Source organism: Acanthamoeba castellanii (assembly GCF_000313135.1).
Source record: "Acanthamoeba castellanii str. Neff unplaced genomic scaffold scf7180000084722, whole genome shotgun sequence".
NCBI lineage: Eukaryota > Discosea > Longamoebia > Acanthamoebidae > Acanthamoeba > Acanthamoeba castellanii.
Genome location: NW_004457490.1, coordinates 12,981 through 32,640, shown reverse-complemented (window position 1 = coordinate 32,640; position 19,660 = coordinate 12,981). Strand labels below are relative to the sequence as shown.

Genomic DNA, 19,660 nt, shown 5'->3' with positions numbered 1-19,660 from the left:
GTGCGTGTGCGTGTGCGGTGTCAAGTCAGAAACACCACACAAAAAGCCAACAACAAGATACACGAAGTTACCTTCAAACTTCGACAAGATACTGGACACCGCCAGGGACGAGAGACGTGCCACGTAGTCTGGCGGCGTGTCTGCGGTGGCGTCGAGCAGGCAGCCGCACACAACCGGCAGCAGTCGCGGGTCCGCCAAGACCACCTGCGCCGCGCTCGGGTAGTAGGTCGTGATGTGGTACAGGAAGGCCACCAGCGTGTCGCACTCCTGAGACCCGCGACGGGCGTCGCTGGCCAGGATGGCCGTGGCGTGGGCGATCACCTGCGGCGTCGCCATGGCATCGACCACCTCCGCTGGCGGGTCTTCGTTGGCCAGGGACAGGAAGCACATCGCACTCACCACCATTTGGTCGGGCGACGGGAAGCCAGCCTGGTGGGCCGACGAAGCGGCCTCCGAGGGGTCGATGGAGAGAAAGAGCCGCACGACCGTGCCAGCGGCACCGCGCGAGCGCCTGAAGCTCTCTCTGAACAGGCGGCCGGCGGGACCCCGCTGGGTGAGCCTGGAGAGGACGAGGGACTGGTCGGCCTTGTGGTCTTCCTCGTCCTCTTCTTCCTCTTCGTCCTCTTCTTCATCGTCATCGTCTGCTCCATAATTGTCAAAATAACAACAAAATGAGATAAAAGGAATATTAGAAAATCATAATATTGTACTTTGGGGGGGGGCAGTTGCAGCACCAAGAGACCTGCGCCGGCGCAAGACAAGGCCAAGAGCAAGAGCCGACGCGCACAACCCGACCACTCCGGCGCCCAAGAACAAGAGTGACGACGTCGAAGGTGTCGACGGCAACGCAGGCGAAGGAGGACTAGACATGTCGGTGGGTGGGAAAAGCCCTCTTTGTGGCTGTTTTGTGTGTTTTGTGCCGTTCGGCCAACCCACTAACTTCGAGGAATGCGCGGAGATTGGCCAGGGCTCCAACTCACCGCCGCACTGAGCGCTTCTCAGCGCGCAGGCACATAGGCCACCCACGAGGGTGGTGATCAGGCCCAGCCAACACTTCAGCAAAGGTGGAGATCCTTGCAGGCGCCATGGCAGTGCGACTTGCCGAGGCGTCATCACACGGCGCACTCCACTCCACGGACGAGCACATATTTCACGGAAATGAACCAGCCACCAGCTTTGACCAAGAAGACCCAGAGAACCATATTTTAACAATTTCGTCTGGCAGCCCCTCAAGGTCATGGACGTGAAGGTGCCATACGCGACGGCGGGAGCAGACGAGGAGGTGGCGAGGCAGCACTACGTGCGCCTGCCGACTCCGCCGCAGTCCCTCCTGGCCCGCGCCACAGAGGAGGCCAGGGAAGAGGTGAAGGACGGTGGTGGTGCCCAGACGACGCTCCCTGCTTCCGGGGGCCTGCACCTCTTCCTGCCCGACGAAATTACTCTCCACGTACTCCCCTCCCCCCCAAACCGTCTACGGCACTGCCGGACGTGCTACTCACCCCACCCCCGCTCGCTCTCGGCCCACACACAGGTATTCGGCTTTTTGGACGCACGGTCGCTGTGCCTTGCGAGCCAGACCTGCTTGCGATGGTGCGCTCGAGCTCGCCCAAGTGTGACCGTCACTTGACCTGTGTGGCAACCTCGACGGTGGCTGCCCCGGGCTGGGTGTGCGGCTTATTGGGCGTGTACATGGTGGTGGGTGGGTGGGTGGGGTACAGGTACACGGTGGCGCACGACTGCAACGGGCTGGGTCCGGCTCTGATCCACAGGGTAGGTCTCGCAGTCGCATCGTCGGCGATCGCAGCCAGCTCCCTCCGCGGTGGCGTTCTTACACTTCTTTGTCTGTCGTGTGGGCCGGGCCTACTATCACGCCGGGCCGCCAGTACTTGCACATCGCGCAGAAGCAGCTGCAGGCCGTCAACCACCAGGTCGCCCTGTGCCGAGCGCAGCAGCAGGGCGGAGGAGGAGGAGCCAAGGCGGTCACGCCACCCGTCGCCGGCTCACCGGTCACGCCTCCGCGGGTCGACGCCAAGGGCCAACCTGTCGACGATCGGCTCGGCTATCTGTCGGCACATATACCATCCGCTTCGTTCGTGTTGGGATCGGCTGTGGGCTGACCTCAAGCCGGACGTGGTCAGATGTCTCTGGAACTGCTGGAGGCCTACGTGACGGCCAAGCAGAGCGAGCTCAGGTCGAACGTGCTGGACGCTAGGCCCGAGCTGGCGCATCTGCTATCCATTCTAACTGGGTTTGCCCCCCTCCTCTCTGATCGCACTCGCTTTCTTCTGGCTGTGCGCTCCCCCGAGGCCCAAACACTGACGACATGGCACGACACACGACACACACGACACACAACACACAACACACGACACACGACAGGCAACTGAACGAGACCCTCGCCGCGTTGCGTGAGATCGCCGAGGTCAAGAAGACCATGAACGAAAACTTTGACATCTTTGAGCTCACCCTCCGGAGGTACCACTTCCAGTTCGTGGAGATGTTCCCTCTCGCGACCGACACCAAGAAGAAGCGGGAGCCCATCTCTCTGATCATCGAGGACCCCACCGTACGTGCGCCACCCAAGCTGACTCCAGAAGACTTCGTTTCTATGCATAACTCGCACATGTGTTGACAGGCTCGCGCCTTGTGGGACCAACACGTTGGAAAGGCGGTCTATCTCTGCGACTTTGAGGTTCGTTCGGTGTCCCCCTGACACAGACGGTGCAATGGACCAGCCCGTTGATGATGTAGAGACCCATCGTCATCATCATCGCGAGCAGGAATTCTTCCAGAACGTGGTGCTGAAGGCGTATGGCAGCACGGACCATCTGGAGGAGATGCGCTACTGCATGGCCTACTTCCTCAACTTCCCTCGCGGTACCGTACCTCCTCTCATCAAATGTTTCCTGCACTGCAGGCCGACACACGTACGTGCTAACTTAACGGGTACGACCACTCTCGATCCCGCACACACACTCAGACAACACGGTGACGGTGTACAAGTGGCACATCCTCACCAGACTGTTCGGACCCTGGGATTCGTTCTTCGACAACATCAAGCTCTACGTCATGGGGCAGGGCTTCCTCGGCCTCATCAACCGCATTCGAGCCGAGGTAACCCTAGCGCCACCCGACCAGGAGCCCATGGGCCACGGGGTGTTTGGTGGTTTACACTGTTGTCGTTCATTTTTTGGTAGGAACTGCTTCGGGCGGCACCCGACCAGCTCCTCATTCGCTTCAGCCGCACCATTCCTTGGGCTCTGGTGCGCCTCCTGCCTCCTGCACACCAGTCGGTTCATCATGCCGCGCAGTCGCTGACCGAACCAATGCGCGAACAAAAGGCGTTTTCCTATCGCACGAAGGGGTCGTAGCCCACCGCACGAATCAAACGTACGTCCCGCGCATTTCGTCATAAGTAGGGCATCGGGTACTGTACATGGAACACGACACACACGACACAAACACACGACACACGATGCACACAGGAGCTCAAGCACAAATGAAGCCATTGGCAAGTTCCTTACTGAGCTGCGGAAGAGCAATCCCGGCCTGCGTCTCATGCCCTTCAAGCTCAACGGAAAGTACGCCTCCATCATGCGCGTGGCCTTGTGATGATGACGACGACGCCACCACACCTGTTGATCTCACACAATGAACAACCTCTCTTGCATCAGGGCGGTGTACGAGAAGGGCACCGTATCGGGGTACTGTGACGAAGCCAACACCTACATCAGCCGCTCGTAGGTCGTCGCAGAGATGAATGAAAAAAAAACCATTTGTAAAAAGGTGTTCACTGGGGGATTAGCTCCGCCGTCACCGCCATGGGGTGCCTGGCGTGGACTAACGGCTCTTCTCAGCGCACAGGCAAAAAGGAGGAAAAACTGCAGTTTCTTTGCCCTCACCCACGAGGGTGGCGATCAGGCTCAACCAACACTTCAGCAAAGGTGGAGATCCTTGCAGGCGCCATGGCAGTGCGACTTGCAGAAGCTGCATCACATCACACGGCGCATTAACATTCACATTCACAACACGGCGACAACGCGACCTAACGATCAGCTCAATGATTTGTGGGGGCGAGGGCAGGTTTGTGTGCTTTCTTGATACGAGGCACGTACCACTCGGCACAGCCGTGGAGGGCGCTCAAGATCTTGAGAATGCACACGAGGTCCTCGGGACCACCGCAGGCGCTGATGGCGCCGGCGATGCCCACGGCACAGGCGGCCTTCTTGAGGAAGCTGCAGTGCTTCTTGAACGGGGCGTCGACCTGGATGGCCTGCTCGAACTCGGCGATCAGACCCAGCGCCTGGGTGCCGGCCGTGGGGATGCACTGGGCGGCACACGAGGCCAGCGCGGTGAAGGCGGCGTTGCCGGCACTGAGCCGCACACATTCATATCATTAATGTGTCGACATAGGTGACGCCAGCAAATATGAGCCAACAACAAAGTATCGGAGTTGTGGAGATGTACGCCTTGCTGGCACAGGTCTGGAGGCAGGCGGTGTCGGTGGGCTGGCAATCAACTGGTGGCGGTGGAGGGAGACCATCAGAAAAAGTTTCGTTTTTGGTACCTAAAAAGAGGTGGAAGTTGAGCTGGTACCGGCACAGCGGAGGGCGCTGGCGCACACGGTGTCGTGCATGCAGAACTCAAGCTGAGCCGAGCATTTATCAACGACGCAGTTGTCGGCCTTGGCGGCTGCGTGGGGGGAGGATTGAGTGTCAGCTGTTTCACATTCCGATACGGAGGCATAGCCAACCAGGGCGAACAAAAAGGAATATGGAAAATGGCACACTGGTCCAAACAAAGAGGGGGAGGGTACCAGAGAAGACCGCAAGAAGGAGGACGAAGGCCAAGAAGGTGCGCATGTTAGGGAGATTGAAAAAAAATGAAACTTGAGCCTTGTAACAAAAGTTTCGGGGCGTGATGAGGCAGGATAACCATCAGGCGATTTCTCCGTGCGACGCGTTACTACTGGCGGATTTCATCCCGATAATAAGAGCCTCGAGAGCAAAAGGGAGGGTGGTGGGCTTCGGTTGCGTCGTGGGCTTCGGTTGGGTTTTTCGTTCATTACGATTGTTTTTGTCTTTTTGATTTTCTGGTTTTTATGGTATTTTTTTGATTTTCTGGTTTTTGTGGTACTTTATGTTGTTTTTTTGACGAGTATTTATATAAATCGATGCAACCCATCAACATATGCACCATCCCCGTTATTGGCTGCTGGCGCAAGTGGCTCTTTTGTGCGACCTCTGGCCCGCACACGACACGATTGTGGGTCGTGCCAGGAATCACTGCAGAGAATCGGACATGTTGGTCGTGACAATGAACTTATAACTTAATTTATCGGACATACTGGTGTTGGTTAGGGTGTTGTCTTCGTTGTTGGATCCGCCGCGATGTTGAACTGTTGTCGCCACAGGCTGACTTCGTCGAGGGTAGTGTTGCTACCGCACACGATGAGCACGGTCGATTTGCCGGCGAAGAGGTCCGGGTTCTTGAGCACGGCGGCCACCACGCACGCCGCGGCGGGCTCGACCAGCAGCTTCTCGCGGTCGAGAAAGGATACGAGGGCCTCGACCGCCTCCTTGTCCGACACCCGCAGCGCGCGCTCGACGTTTCGGCTCAGGATCTGGTAGACCTCGGGCGTGCTCGACTTGGCGCCCAGCGTCTTGGCGATGCTGGTGATGGTCGGGAGGGTCACCAGCTGGCCCGCCTCGCTCGATTGGTAGAACCAGTCCGCACCTTCGGTCTCCACGGCGTAGAACCTGGCACCACACGCAACACACACGCAACGCACACGCAACACGCAACACGCTCAGCGACCGTGTCGCACGATTGGGCGATGATGAAGATGCTGGTAATGGTTGGTGGTGAAGGTGTACTTAGTTTGGGTGTCGCCTTTGACGCGGTAGCAGGACGCGATGCCGGACATCAGGCCTCCGCCGCCAACCGACGCGACAACGTTGTCGACGTTCATCTGCTCCAGGAGTTCCATGGCAATCGTGCCCTGGCCGAGAATGACCTACAAAAGCAACATACAACCGTCAGCCATGCGTGTTGGAACGTTGATGATGTTACGTAAACGACGACGTACGTCGGTCTCGGCGAACGGATGGATGTAGAGGGCATCCTTGGCCTCGCTGGCCATGCGGACGGCCTCCGCGTTGGCACTGTCCCACACATCGCCGATCAGCTTCACCTCTGCGCCGTAGCTTGCAATGACCCTGCACTCCTCGTCCACGAAACACACACGCACACGATTAGGGAAGAAGAAGAAGAAGAAGAAAGAGAGTGCGCACGCACTTGCATCGGTGCTGTGGGGTGTTGGTGGGCAGGACGATGGTGCAGGGGACGCCGAGTCGCTGTGCGGCGATGGCCACGCCGAGGCCGTGGTTGCCGCCGCTGGCGGTGTAGACCCGCAAGGGCAGTCGGCCGTGGTGCCGGTCGCGGTGGGCCAGGAGCGCGTGGGTGGCGCCGCGTAGCTTGAAACTGCCACCCTCGTGCAGACACTCGAGCTTGAGCCACACCGATCCGCCCACGGCCTGGGACAGCCACCGGCTGTACTTGATTGGCGCCGGCCCCACCAACGTGTGGGCCGACCCAGCAGCATCTCCTTTCTCGAAGCTCCCTGCATAGAACGGTTGTTCATCGCTCGCCAAGGGGGCTGCAGGAGATTGTTCATCTTGGCAAGTAGCGGAAGATAATAACGAAGATGGAGGCGAATCAGTCACGGGGACCGATTCACCATTAAGGCGGCGACGTGCGGCTTTGAATCCGGACCAGCTCAAGCCCAGGGGCAACTCGGCAGCCTCGGCCGAGACCGAACTGCTCGAGGACGCGGTCTTCATCTCCACGAGAGCAAACAAAAAGATAAATGAAAATAGCTATTTCTCGGATGTGTCGACAGTGGTGTGCTGTCGACAGTTCTGAACCGCCATCAACCCGTGGGTGATGGGGAGGTGTCCAAAACGGAAAAGGCCGAACAGAAGCCCTACCGGAAAGCAAGAGCCATGCGTCGCACGAGTTGGATTCGATCGTCAGTCTCGAGGGCTGTTTCCTGCCAAGCAGTTGGTGCTTCCTCCCTGCTCTCTTTGAGAAGACTCGAAGTGGAAGTGAAGTCTAGAGATTGAACCTCTTCACTCTGGCTGATTTCTAATGCAGGAGCACGCACTACTGCCACCGCACTGAGGGCACACTCTGCCCCGCTGGCCTCCACCAACGTACCTTCCACTTTTTATATTCGAATTAATGAATAAATAAACAATAATAATAATTGGAGGCGACTCGTTCTCCCCCAGTCTTCGTGCGCGCGGAGAGCGCTCGGCACGGCTGCTCGGTCTGGTGGGCAGAGGACCGGTTTTGCCGGGTCGTCCTCCTCGTTCCTGGTCGGTGCCGCGGCGGCTGTGGGCGTCGCTCTCGGCGCCATCCTCTACTGTACGCTCTCTCCGGCCTTCATTCGCCGGCGCACGCGTGGGCGTTCGTGCTGTGGTCCTGATCTGGTTGACCACTTTGCAGACGACGAACAGAACCAGGTCGTCTACGCTGTGCAGAAGGACGGCACGGTGAAGCGTTACTTCCTGGGCGTCGACGGCGGCGGCAGCAAGACCAACGTACGTCTTGAGCTGGGCTGAGTGCGTGCGTGCGGTGGTGTGCGATGACGCGTGTGCGTTGTGCGTGTGCGGTGTGATTTCACATTTCTGTATGCTCGGCTCGCCCAGGTCACGTGCATCGACGAGGAGAAGAAGGTGGTGGGCGAGGGCACCTCGGGCTGCACCAACTTCAACAGCGTGGGCCAGGAGAAGGCCAGCCAGCACTTGCGCGAGGCCATCCTCTCGGCCCTCAAGGCCGCCGGTGTCCCTGAAGACCAAGGTTAGTCCCTCCCCCACCACTTCCGTCGAAGCCGATCCCCTTTCGTGTCATTATTCCTTTTTGATGTGACGCGACCAGTTGCCGGAATCTGCTTGAGCATGAGCGGCGTCGATCGACCGGCCGACAAGCAGTTGGTGCGGAGTCCTCGCGCATACACACGTAGCACTTCATTGGCTGACTTGTTGGCCGAATGTTGTTTTCGTCTTCAGATGCGAAGCTGGATCACGCCGATCCTGCCCAAGGCCCGGATCGACGTGCACAACGACGCAGTGGCTGCGTTGGTCAGGTATGAATATTTAGTTATTTATTTATTTAGTTGTTACCTCGTCTTACCATGCTTGTCGACAGCGGCACCGATGGCAACCTTTTCGGGTTGGTGGTCATCAGCGGCACGGGCACCATCACCTACGGCGTCAACAAGGAGGGCGAAACCACGCGTGCGGCTGGCTGGGGGTACGTCAGTCGTCTGGTGTGGTCGACACAATTTTTCAATCGCACGGCTCACCTCCGCCTCCTCTCTCGCTAGTCCTATGCTGGGCGACAGGGGCAGTGGCTACCAGATCGGCTACGAGATTCTCACCGCCGTCGTGCGCGCCTTGGACGGCCGCGGACCAGCCACGTCGCTCGTCGAGGCTGTGCTCACCAAGCTCAACCTTTCCAAGGCATGCACCAACCCGCCTCACTTTCAACCAATCCACGTCGTTCTCATCTCTGTCGTGTGTGTCGTTGTGTGTGTGTGTGTGTTGTGTCGTGTGTGTCGTGTGTGCACAAATAGGGCGAGGAGCTGATCCCGTGGGCCTATTCCAGCGTGGCCTGGGAGCGCTACGCCCAGCTTGCGCCCCTGGCTGCCATCGCGGCGCGTAACGGCGACAAAGGTGAGAAGCACTGATTGAATTTCAATGTTATACCCCTTTCTAACGACGTTCTGGCAGTGGCTGAGCAGATCTTGGAGGGCCAAGCCCAGGATCTGGTGGTGAGCATCCAGGCCGTAGCCAAGAGACTCCACATCGAGAACCAGCCCTTCCCGGTACATTTCCTCCATGCTTTGCGCCTTGCATTGCATTGCAGTGTTGCAACGTTGTCGTTCTGATCTCTTGTGCCAATGTCGCTTGCGTGGGTAAAGCTGGTGCTGGCCGGCGGCAACTTCACGCACGAGGGCAGCTACCTGACGGCCCTGCTGAAGAAGAAGGTCAACCAGCAGCTCCCGCAAGTCACCGTGCTCCTGCCCACCCTCAAGCCCGAATACGCCGCCGCGCTGCTGGCCCGCAACAACGCCACCGCCAAGCACTGAGCAGATAGCTGGCAGAGCAAACTGAACTCGTCTCTTTTTCCGTTCCATTTTCATTTTTGTCGACGCGCCGATAGCCCGAAAACCAGTACCAGCGGCGTTGCACGACCACAAACAACACAGCACGAGCAGGCCTGGTGTGGTTGAAGACGATGATGCAGTTGCGGCAGGGAGTTGTAGTGCTTGCCGTCGTGGTGGCGGTGTTGGTCTCCTTGAGCGCGGCAGCTGTGCATAAGCCCGTATATGGGCGCTACGCCGGATGGGTGCCCAGCGCCTCCGCTGCTGCTCGTGCCGAGGACCTTCACCGCGTGCGATTCTACCTCACCCCCAGCAACGTCGACCGTCTTGATGTACGTACAATAGAAACTTGAAAGTAGCTGTGAGATTTGCAATCAAATTAATTGAAGTAAAATTGATTTCCTGATTTGTGCGCTTGGCCTCCCTCTACACGGACATAGTCGCTGTTTTGGGCCGTGTCGGACCCTGAGTCTCCGCAGTATGCCAAGTACCTCACTACCGATGAGATCACTGAGATTGGTAAACGCCCCGTCCTACACCAACGCTCGCCTTTGTGCTCATGAACCGAGTCTATGTTGTTTTTCTGTCACAGTGTCCCCGTCTGCGGCCGCGCTCAAGACCGTGATGTCCTGGATCCACGAGCAGGGCGCCACCAACGTCGGTATGTCTCCTCTCCTTTTAAAACGCGTTGTGCGCTACACGCCGTGACCCTTCCTTGCGCAGAGCTGTCGCGCAACAGGGACGCGATCACTATGACTATGCCCGTGCACAAGGTCGAGGCCGCCTTTGGCGTGTCCCTCGGCCGCTTCGTGTCGCCCGACGGTACGCGACGTAGATCTCGATTACTACTATTACACCCAACCAACTGTAGAGGCCCTCACACCCGCCGTTGCAGGTGAGCGTCACCTCCTCAGGTCGACCAAGGCCTACACTCTGCCGGCCCACATCGCCGCCCATGTCGACTTCGTCACCGGCCTCACCGACTTCCCGCCCATGAGTATGATCGTCGGCTGCTCCACCGATCTCTCTCTACATCGATCGATGCTAACTGGATTGACTTTTTGGTCGACGTGGCACACTCCAGGCAAGAGGGCGCTCGCGAAGGCCGCTGCCTCCCGCGAGGTTCCCACGGCCTCTGGCCCGGGCGTGCCGACCGGCCTCGTTGTCCGCGCTCGCGGCGGCGAGGACCTCGCCATGGAGTTCATCCCTGTGTGCTACAACGGACAGTTCACCAAGAACGCCCAGCAGGTACGCGGCAACCAAGTTCGCTCGTTGCGTGCGTTACATGCAAACTTGGCCTAGGATATTTTAACATTTGTCTTCTCTCTTTTCTCGGCCAGCTGTGCGCCGATAACGGGAATGTCATCGACTCTTTCCAGGTCTCGGTCTCGTCCATCTCCTCGGCTGTGGGTCGTTCCCGCACCGACAGGGGAGTGTATCCCGAGGAGTGCAAGTTCAACGGCAACTACACCACCTGCACCACCACCGTCAAGGGTATGCATCCACTGCTGCGATTTTATTTATTGATTTATTTCTTTTTATTAGTTTTTTCCATCAAACATTTTCTGTCTTTTATATTTGGCAGTCAAGCCAGCTAATGATAGCTCCTCGCTCGACGCATTTACAGCGTGGTACTACGACGCGGTGAACGTGTCGATTGCGGCCGTGTTCCACAACGGCATCATCAGCGATCGCGGCTACAATGCCTACCCCGTCCTGGCCACCCCGCCCATCGTGCCCCAGAGCGTTTGGAAGCAGGTAGGTCCCCTCGCGCAGCCTTCATTCCTTCTTCTCTGCTCCTGGACCAGCTGCTCAACTGTTGTGATGTGCTGTGCGCTGCCGTTGTGTCGTACAGTACAACATTCCGCCCAATACGCTGGTGAAGACCAACGTGACCCAGTGCGTGGTCGAGTTCGAGCAGCAGTACTACGCGCCCTCGGACCTTACCCTCTACTTCCAGCAGACCGGGCTCCCCACCGACACCCCCGTCACCGTCATCGGTACCGTACTCACTCATTGACGTACCAACCCAACCAACCCAACCAACCCAACCAACCCAACCAACCCAACAACCAATCATCGACCAACAGGCCCCAACGACCCGACCAAGCCCGGTGGTGAGGCTACCCTCGATATTGAGTGGATCATGGGCGTCGCTCCCGGTACGCACATGTGCTCGAGTACTTATGGATCATGCTTGGCGTGCTCACCTTCGCCCGAATAATCTGCTTCTTGAAGGCGCCGCCACTGTCTTCTGGTCCATTGACCTCCCGTCCCCGGGCGGCGCTGACCCCATCCTCGAGTGGGCGCTCCAAATGGCCAACACCGATAACCGTACGCATACGCGTTTATTGAATTTCTTTTATATTAATATTGAAATATTAGGAGGCATAATTATTATGCCGCTTGTCTAATCATCTCGAATAATGGCCGCACTGCAGCCCCGCAGGTGAACAGCATCAGCTACGGCGTGGCTGAGGCCCTGGTGGACAAGTTCCTGGGCCAGGGCTACCTTGCCCGTGCCGACCACGAGTTCAAGAAGCTCGCGCTCCGCGGTATCTCCGTGCTCATTGCCTCGGCCGACAACGGTGCCGGCGATTTGGGTACCTCTCGACTTGACCTCCTCCACCCACAGCACACGCCACCTTAACCTGACTGACGTGTGGGCCGTGCGTACAGCTGAGATCCCCAGCTGCACTGTCCTCGATGCCGACTGGCCCTCGCAGTCGCCCTACGTCACGGCGATCGGTACGCCTTCATCCCCGTGCTGTTGTTTTCTTCACAAGCTGCGAGCTCACGTTGTTGCGCTGCTTGGTGCAGGTTCGACGATCATCACGCCCGTCTCTGAGCCCATCTGCTACCAGCGCTCGCCCATCGACTGCCTCAACAACCCGCTCGGCGAGATTGTCGTCTCCGTTGATCAGGTTCGTTTTCTATTGGTGCACAAAAAACTTCGTCGGTGTGGTTGGTTCAGGTTCCAAACCACAATAACTTCACTAATCAATGTGTTTCGTGTCATACGCACCCTCCCTCCGCCCGCATACAGGGTCTCTTCTGGACCACCGGCGGCGGTTTCTCGAACATCAGCTCGCGTGCTCCCTACCAGGCCCAGGTGGTGCAGAACTACCTCAAGCACACCAGCATCCCCTTCCCCGCCCCCGGCGTGTGGAACCCGAACGGCCGCGGCTACCCCGACGTGGCTGCCGTTGGTCACAGTACGCGCAGCCTTTTCTTCCTCGTTGTGCGCGTGGCGGTGCGAGACTCACCGTTGGACTGCTTGCAGACCTGATGTGCGCCCTGAGCGGCGAGTTCGTGCCCATCGATGGCACGAGCGCGAGCACGCCCATCTTCGCCGGCGTGGTGACCCTCCTTAACGACGCGCGCGCCGCTGCCGGCCTGCCGCCGCTGGGCTTCCTCAACCCGATCCTTTACCAGGCCAGCCGCGACCGCCCCCAGACCTTCTACGGTACGTGCTCTGTTGCTGCGTTTCGTGAGCGTGTGTCGTGCATGTCGCGTGCGCACGCAACTCGCTCAACTCGTGCGTGTGCATGCAGATCCCGTGTGGGGCAACAACAGGTGCGGCGCGCTCACCGACACGCCGGTGTGCTGCCCCGAGGGCTACCACGCCACCGACGGCTGGGACGCCTCCACCGGCCTCGGCACGCCCAACTTCCTGGAGCTCAGGCAATACGTGCTCCAGTACCCCAAGACCAAGCTTTGAGCGCAGCACAGACGCCCTGAGCCGGTCCTGCCTGGCCGGTCTTTGGTTGTCCTGCTGACGTGTAACCCACTCTGTCGACAACAAAGCGTTTGTCTTTTTTATTTTCTTATTCCCACAAAGATGGCGATGCTTCACCTGTTGGCGCTGTTGGTTGTATGTTTTGGCTGCACGAGCTGGGCCTCTGAGGCTGCTCCCCCCAACACCTTGTTGGTGGTTGGCAATGGTACTGACTTTTTACAAGCTGTTGTTGCTCTTTTATGATGTGCCCTCATGTCCTGCCCCCTGAAGGTGTGGTGACGGCCCCTTCGAGTACCGTGGGCAGGGTCACGGTGGGCTTCGAGCTCAAGGACGAAGATGCGTCCGCCTGTCTTCTCCGCGCCCAAACCTTCATGTCCCAAATCATCAACTCGCTCCTGGCCAACGAAACTTTGGTGCGTGCGAGCTACCCCGGTGCTACATACAACAAGCCAAGAAAAAGCTTCTGGTGAGCTGAAAGTTAGTCGCTTATGCTCATGCCTGGCCTCCTTTCGAACGCGCAGGGTGTGAGTCAGGTGAAGACGGACAGCTTCGCGTTTGCCCCGCTGGCCTACTGGGAGCAGCCGCCAGTCTCGGGCTACGGCGTGAAGAACTTCGTGTCGTTCAACACCCCCGTGGAGACCATTGGCGAAGCCATTGCGGTCGCCATCGCCAACGGCGCCCAGATCATCCAGAACGTGCAGTTCATCACCAGCCCAAACTCTGGTCTTGACTCCCTCCGCCCAGTGCTTCGACGTCCGCATGAACTGACACCTTAATGTGTCGTTGGCCGTGTGTGTGGTGTGTGGTGTGTGGTGTGTGGTGTGTGGTGTGTGGTGTGTGGTGTGTGGTGTGTGTCGCGAATTGCAGGCAACGTGCGGCAGTACTACTTGCAGGCGCAGTCCCTGGCCCTGGACGACGCGATTACCCAGGCGAAGGCGATCATGGCGAAGCTGATGTGCAGGTGGGACGGCATCTACTCCATCGTGGCCAACTCCCCCGGCTACGGCTACGGCCACGTGTACGTACCACCACAACCATTGCTGCCCGACACCGCTTTTTCTGCTCACATGTCCATCAGCGACTACGGATTTGCTGCGGAGGCCTCCCGTTCGTTCATGCAAGCCAGCGCGCCTGTCATCATGAACGACGCCGAGGAGGTCAGGGCCTCAGTGACCGTCCAGTTCACGTACTCGGGGTGCATTCACTCCTAAATTCTCATCATTCCAGCCAATCTGGTGCTTTTCTACTTAAAGTCTAAAAGCCGCCGGCGAGTTCGATGTTCTGGGCCGTCACCCAGCTGGCCTGCGGGCTGGCCAGGAAGGCCACGGTGTGAGCCACCTCCTCGGCCGTGCCGAAGCGGTGCTCGAGAGGGGTCTGGGCCTTGGCGGTGGCCTTGAACTCGGCCGGAAGAGTGTCGGCCATGTCCGTTTCGATCACGCCCGGCGCGACCGAGTTGACGCGGATGCCCCGCGGACCCAGCTCCTTGGCCGCCGTCTTCGTCAATACCTCGACCGCCGCCTTCGTTGCCGCGTACGCTCCACACGTCTGCCGTTCGTGTGTTGATTAGTGCAATGGAACACGACACACGACACACGACACACACGACACACGACGCACACGACGCACACGACACGCACACACTCACACGACAGGCAACATACCGGCGCAGCAAGACGAGCACCGATGCTGGAGAGGTTGATGATGGCGCCGCCGGAGGTGAGAACTGTGGAGGCGGCCTGGATGCCCCACAGGGTGCCCTTGTAGTTGACCGCCAGGAGGCTGTCGACGTCGTCCTCGGTCACGTCGGCCAGCGGCGAGACCGTGAACACGCCCGAGTTGTTGACCAGCACGTCGAGGCGGCCCCAGCGCTTGACCACCTGGTCGACCAGGTCGAACACCTGCGCCCGCACGGCCACATCGGCCTGGAAGGCGTGGGCGCGCCCGCCGCCCCGCTCGATCTCGTCCACGACGGCCTTGGCCGCCTCCGCTCCATTGACATAGTTGACGGCCACGATGGCGCCCTCGGCCGCCAGCTGCTTGGCAATGGCCGCGCCCAGGCCGCGCGAGCTTCCGGTCACAATCGCCACCTGACCCGCAAGCCGGCTGGTCGAAGCTGTAGTGTTGGTCTGAGTGGCGAGCATTGTGTTGATGAGTTGCTGGTGAGTTGTTGTTGTTGAGTTGCTTGAACTGTGAATCTAAAGAGTGCATGATGAAGTTTATATATAGTCGCCGCATCGCGGTTCTCATCTTCTCATCATTGCGCGGCGCTTGATGGGTTTAGTTCCCCCAATAGTAAAAATTGAAACGTTGCGATCGCAAAATTGTTTTCATTGCGATTGGAGCTCAACAATGCTTGCATAAAAGGAAACACTCACTCGCCGAGAGCGAAGAGGGAGAAGGCCATGAGAGCCATGCCGAAGAGCATTGCGTAGGTGGCCATCCCATCGCTCTTGTCGTAGCGGTGTGCTGTCGTGACACACAAGACGCAGAAGACGTGAGAAAGAGTCAGAGCGAGCTTACATCATCTTAACAACACAGGCATGCGCACCTGTTGGGATGAGCTCTCGCACGGAGATGAAGACCATGATGCCCGCAATCAAGCCGAAGAGGATCGCATAAACGATCGGGCTGGGCGGAAAAGAAATGCAAGTAAATCGATGAATTAATTGCAGTGCATGTTTACTGCGTCAGTGCAGTGAGGAGTCTTTACCTTAGGGTGCCGCCAACGGCGCCCCAGGCGATAAATGCGCCAATGGGCATCGAGATGCCCGCGATGAGGCAGTACAGCACGCCTTGCCACCTGTTCCATCGTAAGAACTCGAGCTCGCAACACGACACTCAACACGACACGACACACACGACACACACGACACACACGACACACACGACACACGGCACACGACACACATGGCACATGACAGTACTTGCTACGGGTGGCATAGTAGATGGGCATGGCCACGCAGATGCCCTCTGGAATGTTGTGAATGGCGATCGCCAGAGTGACGACCAGCCCTGTATTTGAGACGCGGATGGGGGATGGGGGAAAGAAAGCGAGAAAGGTGAGTGCCAGGCCAACGCACCGCTCAGCGTCGAGCCGGGCGTACCGAAGGAAGGATTCGAGAGGGTCGACACGAACGTCATCATGCCCTCGGGAAAATTGTGGACGCAAATAGCGAGCGCGGTGATCAGGCCCATGTTCCTGTGTGCGGTTCCATTAAGTTGCGTGTCGTGTGTCGTGTGTGTCGTGTGTGTCGTGTGTATGTGTGTGTGTGTGTGTGTGTGTCGTTTGTACGCTCGTTGCTGTTAGTGGGTGAAGGGGAAGGGGTGTACGAGAGCCGTCGGGCGTCCTCGCGTTCCACCTCGTCGACGAAGCTGTTCTCCTCGAAGACGTCGTGCTCCTGGCTGTCGTCATCAATCACGATGCTCCCGTACGTCCGGATGTCCTTGTCCTTCAGCGCCTTGCCTGGCGGCCATTCCATCAGCAATGCCACCACACAACATTCCACATTTTCAACATTCCAGTTGTAATTTGTTTTAAAAAATGCCATGGTGAGCACGTACCGCCAAAGAGCGAGGTGACCTTCTCCTGGAGATCCTCCAGCTTGTGTGACACATGTGACAAGCCCAGCGCAATCAACATTCCTGGCATAGTGCGACACGCACCCACACATGTCATAGAACGCATACCCACACGCACACAACCGCACACGCACGCGCACGCGAGCGTACCGGAGAAGAAACAGAGGGAAGTGCGCCAGGAGGCGCCGTCGTCGCCGGCTACGCACACGAAGTAGGCGTGCGATTTGGTGAGGATCTCGACGAAGCTGAGGTAGACCATGACGCCGGCGGCGAAGCCCAGGCCGGCGCCCAGCCATCGCTTCTCGTTGACGTTGAAGAAGAACGGGATCATTCCGCCGAGCACGGTCGATAGTCCGGCCGCCGAGGTGTAGACGAAGGCCAGCACGATGTCGCCCCCGCTCGAGTCCTCCACCACCGCACACACTCCGCCCACTTCCGCCATGTCGTCTTCGCTTTCTTTACGGAAAATAAAAGGGAAGAAATATTAATAATAAGTTGTGGTGTAAATAAATAGAAATAAATGAGGTTGGTAAAGACGCCTGCGGGTGTTGGTTGTGCTTGTGTTGGTTGGGCAGAAGCGAACAACTGTCCGAAGGAAAAGGCCGAGCGCCCAAAATAAATAATCAAGAAAATATTTTCACACATCCTTGAAAAAGAAAGAAGGCTGCACCAGCTTGTGAGCTTCCTTCACGCCCATCTCAAGAGCCCATGGTCATCATCAATGAAACCCACATTCTGTACACTTCTGTATTGGAAGCCATCAATTAGTGCCCTTACTCAATGTTGAGTGCTTGTTGTATTGTGCAGAAGACACAACTGGGCAGCTTTGAAAAAATGTTGTGGTTGAGTTGACACTACTGCTGGAAGTACACTGCTACCAACCATGGGTGAGCCTGCAGCTGGACCTTTATGTAAATGGCCAAGGTCAGAAGAGTTTAGGTTGTGGAATTTGGTACCAAAAGGTCAACAACCTCACACAGGCCAAAGGTTTGACCTTGTTGTACACATGTGTTACCCCATCTTCTTTTTGGCTAGGTGCACATACAACACAAATACCAACCTCTTTTCGCAAGTCCTATGACCCAACCCAGCGCCCTCCTGGCTACGGAGAAAAGAAATTAAGTGAGAAAAGAATAAAAGAAAAGATAGAGCGAACGAAGAGGAAGCCAACAAGACAACAAGTTCTCGGAAGAAGGTGCGAAGGTGGTAAGCAGGTGTACACCAGGAAGGGCATGGATGACCCACGGCGCCCGCACCACCAGGCGTCGCCCCCAGGCAGCGGCGGCGGTGGAATGCGGCAGTTTCTCACACAGCTGGAGTCATCATCAACTTCACCTCCATCATCATCATCGCCATCATCTTCTTCGGCACTCCCGCCAGGCATTACGGGAGGTGGGGAGGACACCACAAAGGCCCTGGAAGAGCTCCTGGGCAAGGCCACAAAGATGGTCGCCATGTCGGAAGCCTACCTTCGCCAGGTACACCCCCACATCATCTATCTTTTTTCTTTCTTTTTTGGGCACACAGCTAGGCCCATCAGGCCCACCGCGCGACTGTTGTCGTTGCTTGGGCTCGTTGGGCTCGACCGCGGCTGGGGTCTGTTACTGAGTCAGTCTTGTGCCTATGCTTTGGGGGGGGGCTGCGTACAGGCGCAGAAGGCGATCGACCAGGGACGGCAGAGCTCGGAGAGGCTGGAGATCTCCCACGGGCGCCTGGAGCTCATATCGGTGGAGCTTGACAAGCAGGCCCAGGTACAACCCAAGCCCTGTTGTTGTCGTCTGTTTGTTACCGACAATGCCAATGTCTGCCGCACTATGGTGCGCTGACGTGTCACATACAAACTAAACAACCAACCAACCAAATGACAATCGAAGGTTGTACGTCAGCTCACGGGCCAGCTGCGATTGCGAATCAATGGCATGCAACGAACGCTGCAGTCGTACAAATCTCGAAGCAACGAGGTACGTACATAGACATATGGGGATTGTGCGGTGTGTGTCGTGTCGTGTCGTGTCGTGTCGTGTCGTGTCGTGTCGTGTCGTGTCGTGTCGTGTCATGCGTGCTTATGTGTGTGGGTCGTGTGAACTGAGTCTCAGGACGTGCCGTTCTCAGGTGAACGAAGCGCTGCAGGCGATCTTTGATACGCTCAAGACGCGCAGTCTCGAAGAGGGTCTTCTCACGAGCCAACATTCCAACCTCTACGATTTTGTGGATAGCCAAAGTGTACAAAAGCTGCAGCGGCAAGCCGTGCAGGAAATTCGAGAGATGGAGGTACGCTGTGTACACCCCACGGCCAGTTGAACACTCCTCTGTTCTGTGAGACACAACTAACCCCTGGTGTTCATGTCTTGGTGCGTGTTGCGGTGCGTGTGCGTGCGTGTTTGATGACAACGCAGAAATTGCATAGGAATGTAAATACGATCATGCAAAGTGTAGATACCGCTTTCAAAGGACTCAAGGCTGCTGCTGACGCCGCCGAGATTCGAGTCGATTTCCGCTTGTCGTACCCCACAGAAAAGGTACGACTACCTCGCTCCTTCATCCGCTTCATCTCGTGCGTGTGCGATGTATATTCTACACATTCCACTGACCACACCACACACACACACACACACACACACGCACACACACACCGTGGCGCATATCTCCAGACATCGCTTCAGTTGAACGAAGCCAACGCCATGTCCGCCATTTCGCTTTCCATCGCCTCGCACTGCGATCAGCTCCGCCACTTGCTCCAGTACTGCCCCCACCCCGCCCCCCAATGTGAGATATACGAGAAAGAGCAGCCCAGTCCCTTACCGCACCCCGCTTCTTGTATCATCGGTTCGAACGCTGCAGGAGTCGAGCGGGCCCCAAGCCCCGATATGTTGACCTGACCGGCATCCGCAAGCGGGCGGAGCAGCTCCCGAGTTCGCTCTCCCTGGCCTACAATCGGCTTCAACGCATCCAAGAATCGACCAAGCAAATCGAAGACAGGTGGACCAACCATTCGTCGCACGCGCGCCACACGCACACAGCACGCACGCACGCACGCACACGACCAACGACACGACACAGCTTGACTAACACGTCATGCATATAACAGATGCCAGAAGTACGCCACAACGTTCCAGCGGGCGACGCAGGTCTTTGCGCAATTCGAACAGTTTGGCGTCGACGTTCAGGAAGTG

At 57.7% G+C, this 19,660-nt stretch overlaps 10 protein-coding genes across 10 annotated transcripts in view; 5 read left to right on the top strand and 5 right to left on the bottom strand.

Moving 5' to 3' along the window:
- ACA1_154250 (uncharacterized protein) overlaps positions 1-870 on the bottom strand; it is a gene marked incomplete at both ends in the record, with an annotated part of 1,813 nt that extends 943 nt beyond the window's left edge. Inside the window, 2 exons of the mRNA XM_004340533.1 lie at positions 72-641; positions 735-870. Coding sequence (XP_004340581.1) covers positions 72-641; positions 735-870 — 706 coding nt within the window. The remainder of the gene's footprint in view (positions 1-71; positions 642-734) is intronic.
- Positions 871-1,237: 367 nt separating this feature from the next.
- Positions 1,238-3,744, top strand: ACA1_154240 (Fbox domain containing protein; the record flags this gene model as incomplete). The annotated part of the gene is made up of 13 exons (XM_004340532.1): positions 1,238-1,447; positions 1,532-1,590; positions 1,719-1,770; positions 1,902-2,042; positions 2,139-2,248; positions 2,380-2,566; positions 2,636-2,692; positions 2,781-2,877; positions 2,981-3,114; positions 3,198-3,263; positions 3,312-3,367; positions 3,486-3,581; positions 3,675-3,744. 13 exons carry the CDS (start codon positions 1,238-1,240, stop codon positions 3,742-3,744), a joined length of 1,335 nt encoding a protein of 444 aa, XP_004340580.1.
- Positions 3,745-3,935: 191 nt separating this feature from the next.
- On the bottom strand, positions 3,936-4,862 carry ACA1_154230 (uncharacterized protein; the record flags this gene model as incomplete). The annotated part of the gene is made up of 5 exons (XM_004340531.1): positions 3,936-3,987; positions 4,116-4,373; positions 4,468-4,519; positions 4,597-4,692; positions 4,817-4,862. The coding sequence occupies 5 exons, from the start codon at positions 4,860-4,862 to the stop codon at positions 3,936-3,938; spliced, it is 504 nt and encodes a 167-aa protein (XP_004340579.1).
- Positions 4,863-5,356: 494 nt separating this feature from the next.
- On the bottom strand, positions 5,357-6,842 carry ACA1_154220 (pyridoxalphosphate dependent superfamily protein; the record flags this gene model as incomplete). Its single annotated transcript, XM_004340530.1, has 5 exons — positions 5,357-5,759; positions 5,877-6,016; positions 6,089-6,218; positions 6,298-6,622; positions 6,740-6,842. The coding sequence occupies 5 exons, from the start codon at positions 6,840-6,842 to the stop codon at positions 5,357-5,359; spliced, it is 1,101 nt and encodes a 366-aa protein (XP_004340578.1).
- Positions 6,843-7,004: 162 nt separating this feature from the next.
- On the top strand, positions 7,005-9,154 carry ACA1_154210 (BadF/BadG/BcrA/BcrD ATPase superfamily protein; the record flags this gene model as incomplete). Its single annotated transcript, XM_004340529.1, has 11 exons — positions 7,005-7,030; positions 7,310-7,428; positions 7,510-7,604; positions 7,713-7,863; positions 7,942-7,997; positions 8,073-8,149; positions 8,212-8,316; positions 8,390-8,498; positions 8,639-8,738; positions 8,796-8,890; positions 8,987-9,154. The coding sequence occupies 11 exons, from the start codon at positions 7,005-7,007 to the stop codon at positions 9,152-9,154; spliced, it is 1,101 nt and encodes a 366-aa protein (XP_004340577.1).
- Positions 9,155-9,306: 152 nt separating this feature from the next.
- On the top strand, positions 9,307-12,890 carry ACA1_154200 (Prokumamolisin, activation domain containing protein; the record flags this gene model as incomplete). Its single annotated transcript, XM_004340528.1, has 17 exons — positions 9,307-9,501; positions 9,610-9,688; positions 9,762-9,830; positions 9,893-9,991; positions 10,065-10,166; positions 10,254-10,417; positions 10,510-10,663; positions 10,797-10,927; positions 11,025-11,169; positions 11,260-11,331; positions 11,408-11,503; positions 11,611-11,772; positions 11,849-11,917; positions 11,990-12,093; positions 12,216-12,384; positions 12,453-12,635; positions 12,724-12,890. 17 exons carry the CDS (start codon positions 9,307-9,309, stop codon positions 12,888-12,890), a joined length of 2,160 nt encoding a protein of 719 aa, XP_004340576.1.
- Positions 12,891-13,150: 260 nt separating this feature from the next.
- On the top strand, positions 13,151-14,119 carry ACA1_154190 (uncharacterized protein; the record flags this gene model as incomplete). Its single annotated transcript, XM_004340527.1, has 4 exons — positions 13,151-13,321; positions 13,430-13,661; positions 13,776-13,926; positions 13,987-14,119. The coding sequence occupies 4 exons, from the start codon at positions 13,151-13,153 to the stop codon at positions 14,117-14,119; spliced, it is 687 nt and encodes a 228-aa protein (XP_004340575.1).
- Positions 14,120-14,162: 43 nt separating this feature from the next.
- Positions 14,163-15,049, bottom strand: ACA1_154180 (shortchain dehydrogenase/reductase SDR, putative; the record flags this gene model as incomplete). Its single annotated transcript, XM_004340526.1, has 2 exons — positions 14,163-14,426; positions 14,570-15,049. 2 exons carry the CDS (start codon positions 15,047-15,049, stop codon positions 14,163-14,165), a joined length of 744 nt encoding a protein of 247 aa, XP_004340574.1.
- Positions 15,050-15,279: 230 nt separating this feature from the next.
- On the bottom strand, positions 15,280-16,929 carry ACA1_154170 (zinc transporter ZupT, putative; the record flags this gene model as incomplete). The annotated part of the gene is made up of 8 exons (XM_004340525.1): positions 15,280-15,374; positions 15,457-15,536; positions 15,619-15,708; positions 15,833-15,920; positions 15,989-16,107; positions 16,239-16,371; positions 16,470-16,550; positions 16,638-16,929. 8 exons carry the CDS (start codon positions 16,927-16,929, stop codon positions 15,280-15,282), a joined length of 978 nt encoding a protein of 325 aa, XP_004340573.1.
- A 1,003-nt stretch (positions 16,930-17,932) lies between these two features.
- The window catches only part of ACA1_154060 (uncharacterized protein), a gene marked incomplete at both ends in the record, with an annotated part of 2,230 nt that continues 502 nt past the window's right edge, over positions 17,933-19,660 (top strand). Inside the window, 8 exons of the mRNA XM_004340524.1 lie at positions 17,933-17,965; positions 18,137-18,238; positions 18,374-18,448; positions 18,600-18,758; positions 18,884-19,006; positions 19,139-19,227; positions 19,329-19,466; positions 19,576-19,657. Of these exons, the coding sequence (XP_004340572.1) occupies positions 17,933-17,965; positions 18,137-18,238; positions 18,374-18,448; positions 18,600-18,758; positions 18,884-19,006; positions 19,139-19,227; positions 19,329-19,466; positions 19,576-19,657 (801 nt within the window). The remainder of the gene's footprint in view (positions 17,966-18,136; positions 18,239-18,373; positions 18,449-18,599; positions 18,759-18,883; positions 19,007-19,138; positions 19,228-19,328; positions 19,467-19,575; positions 19,658-19,660) is intronic.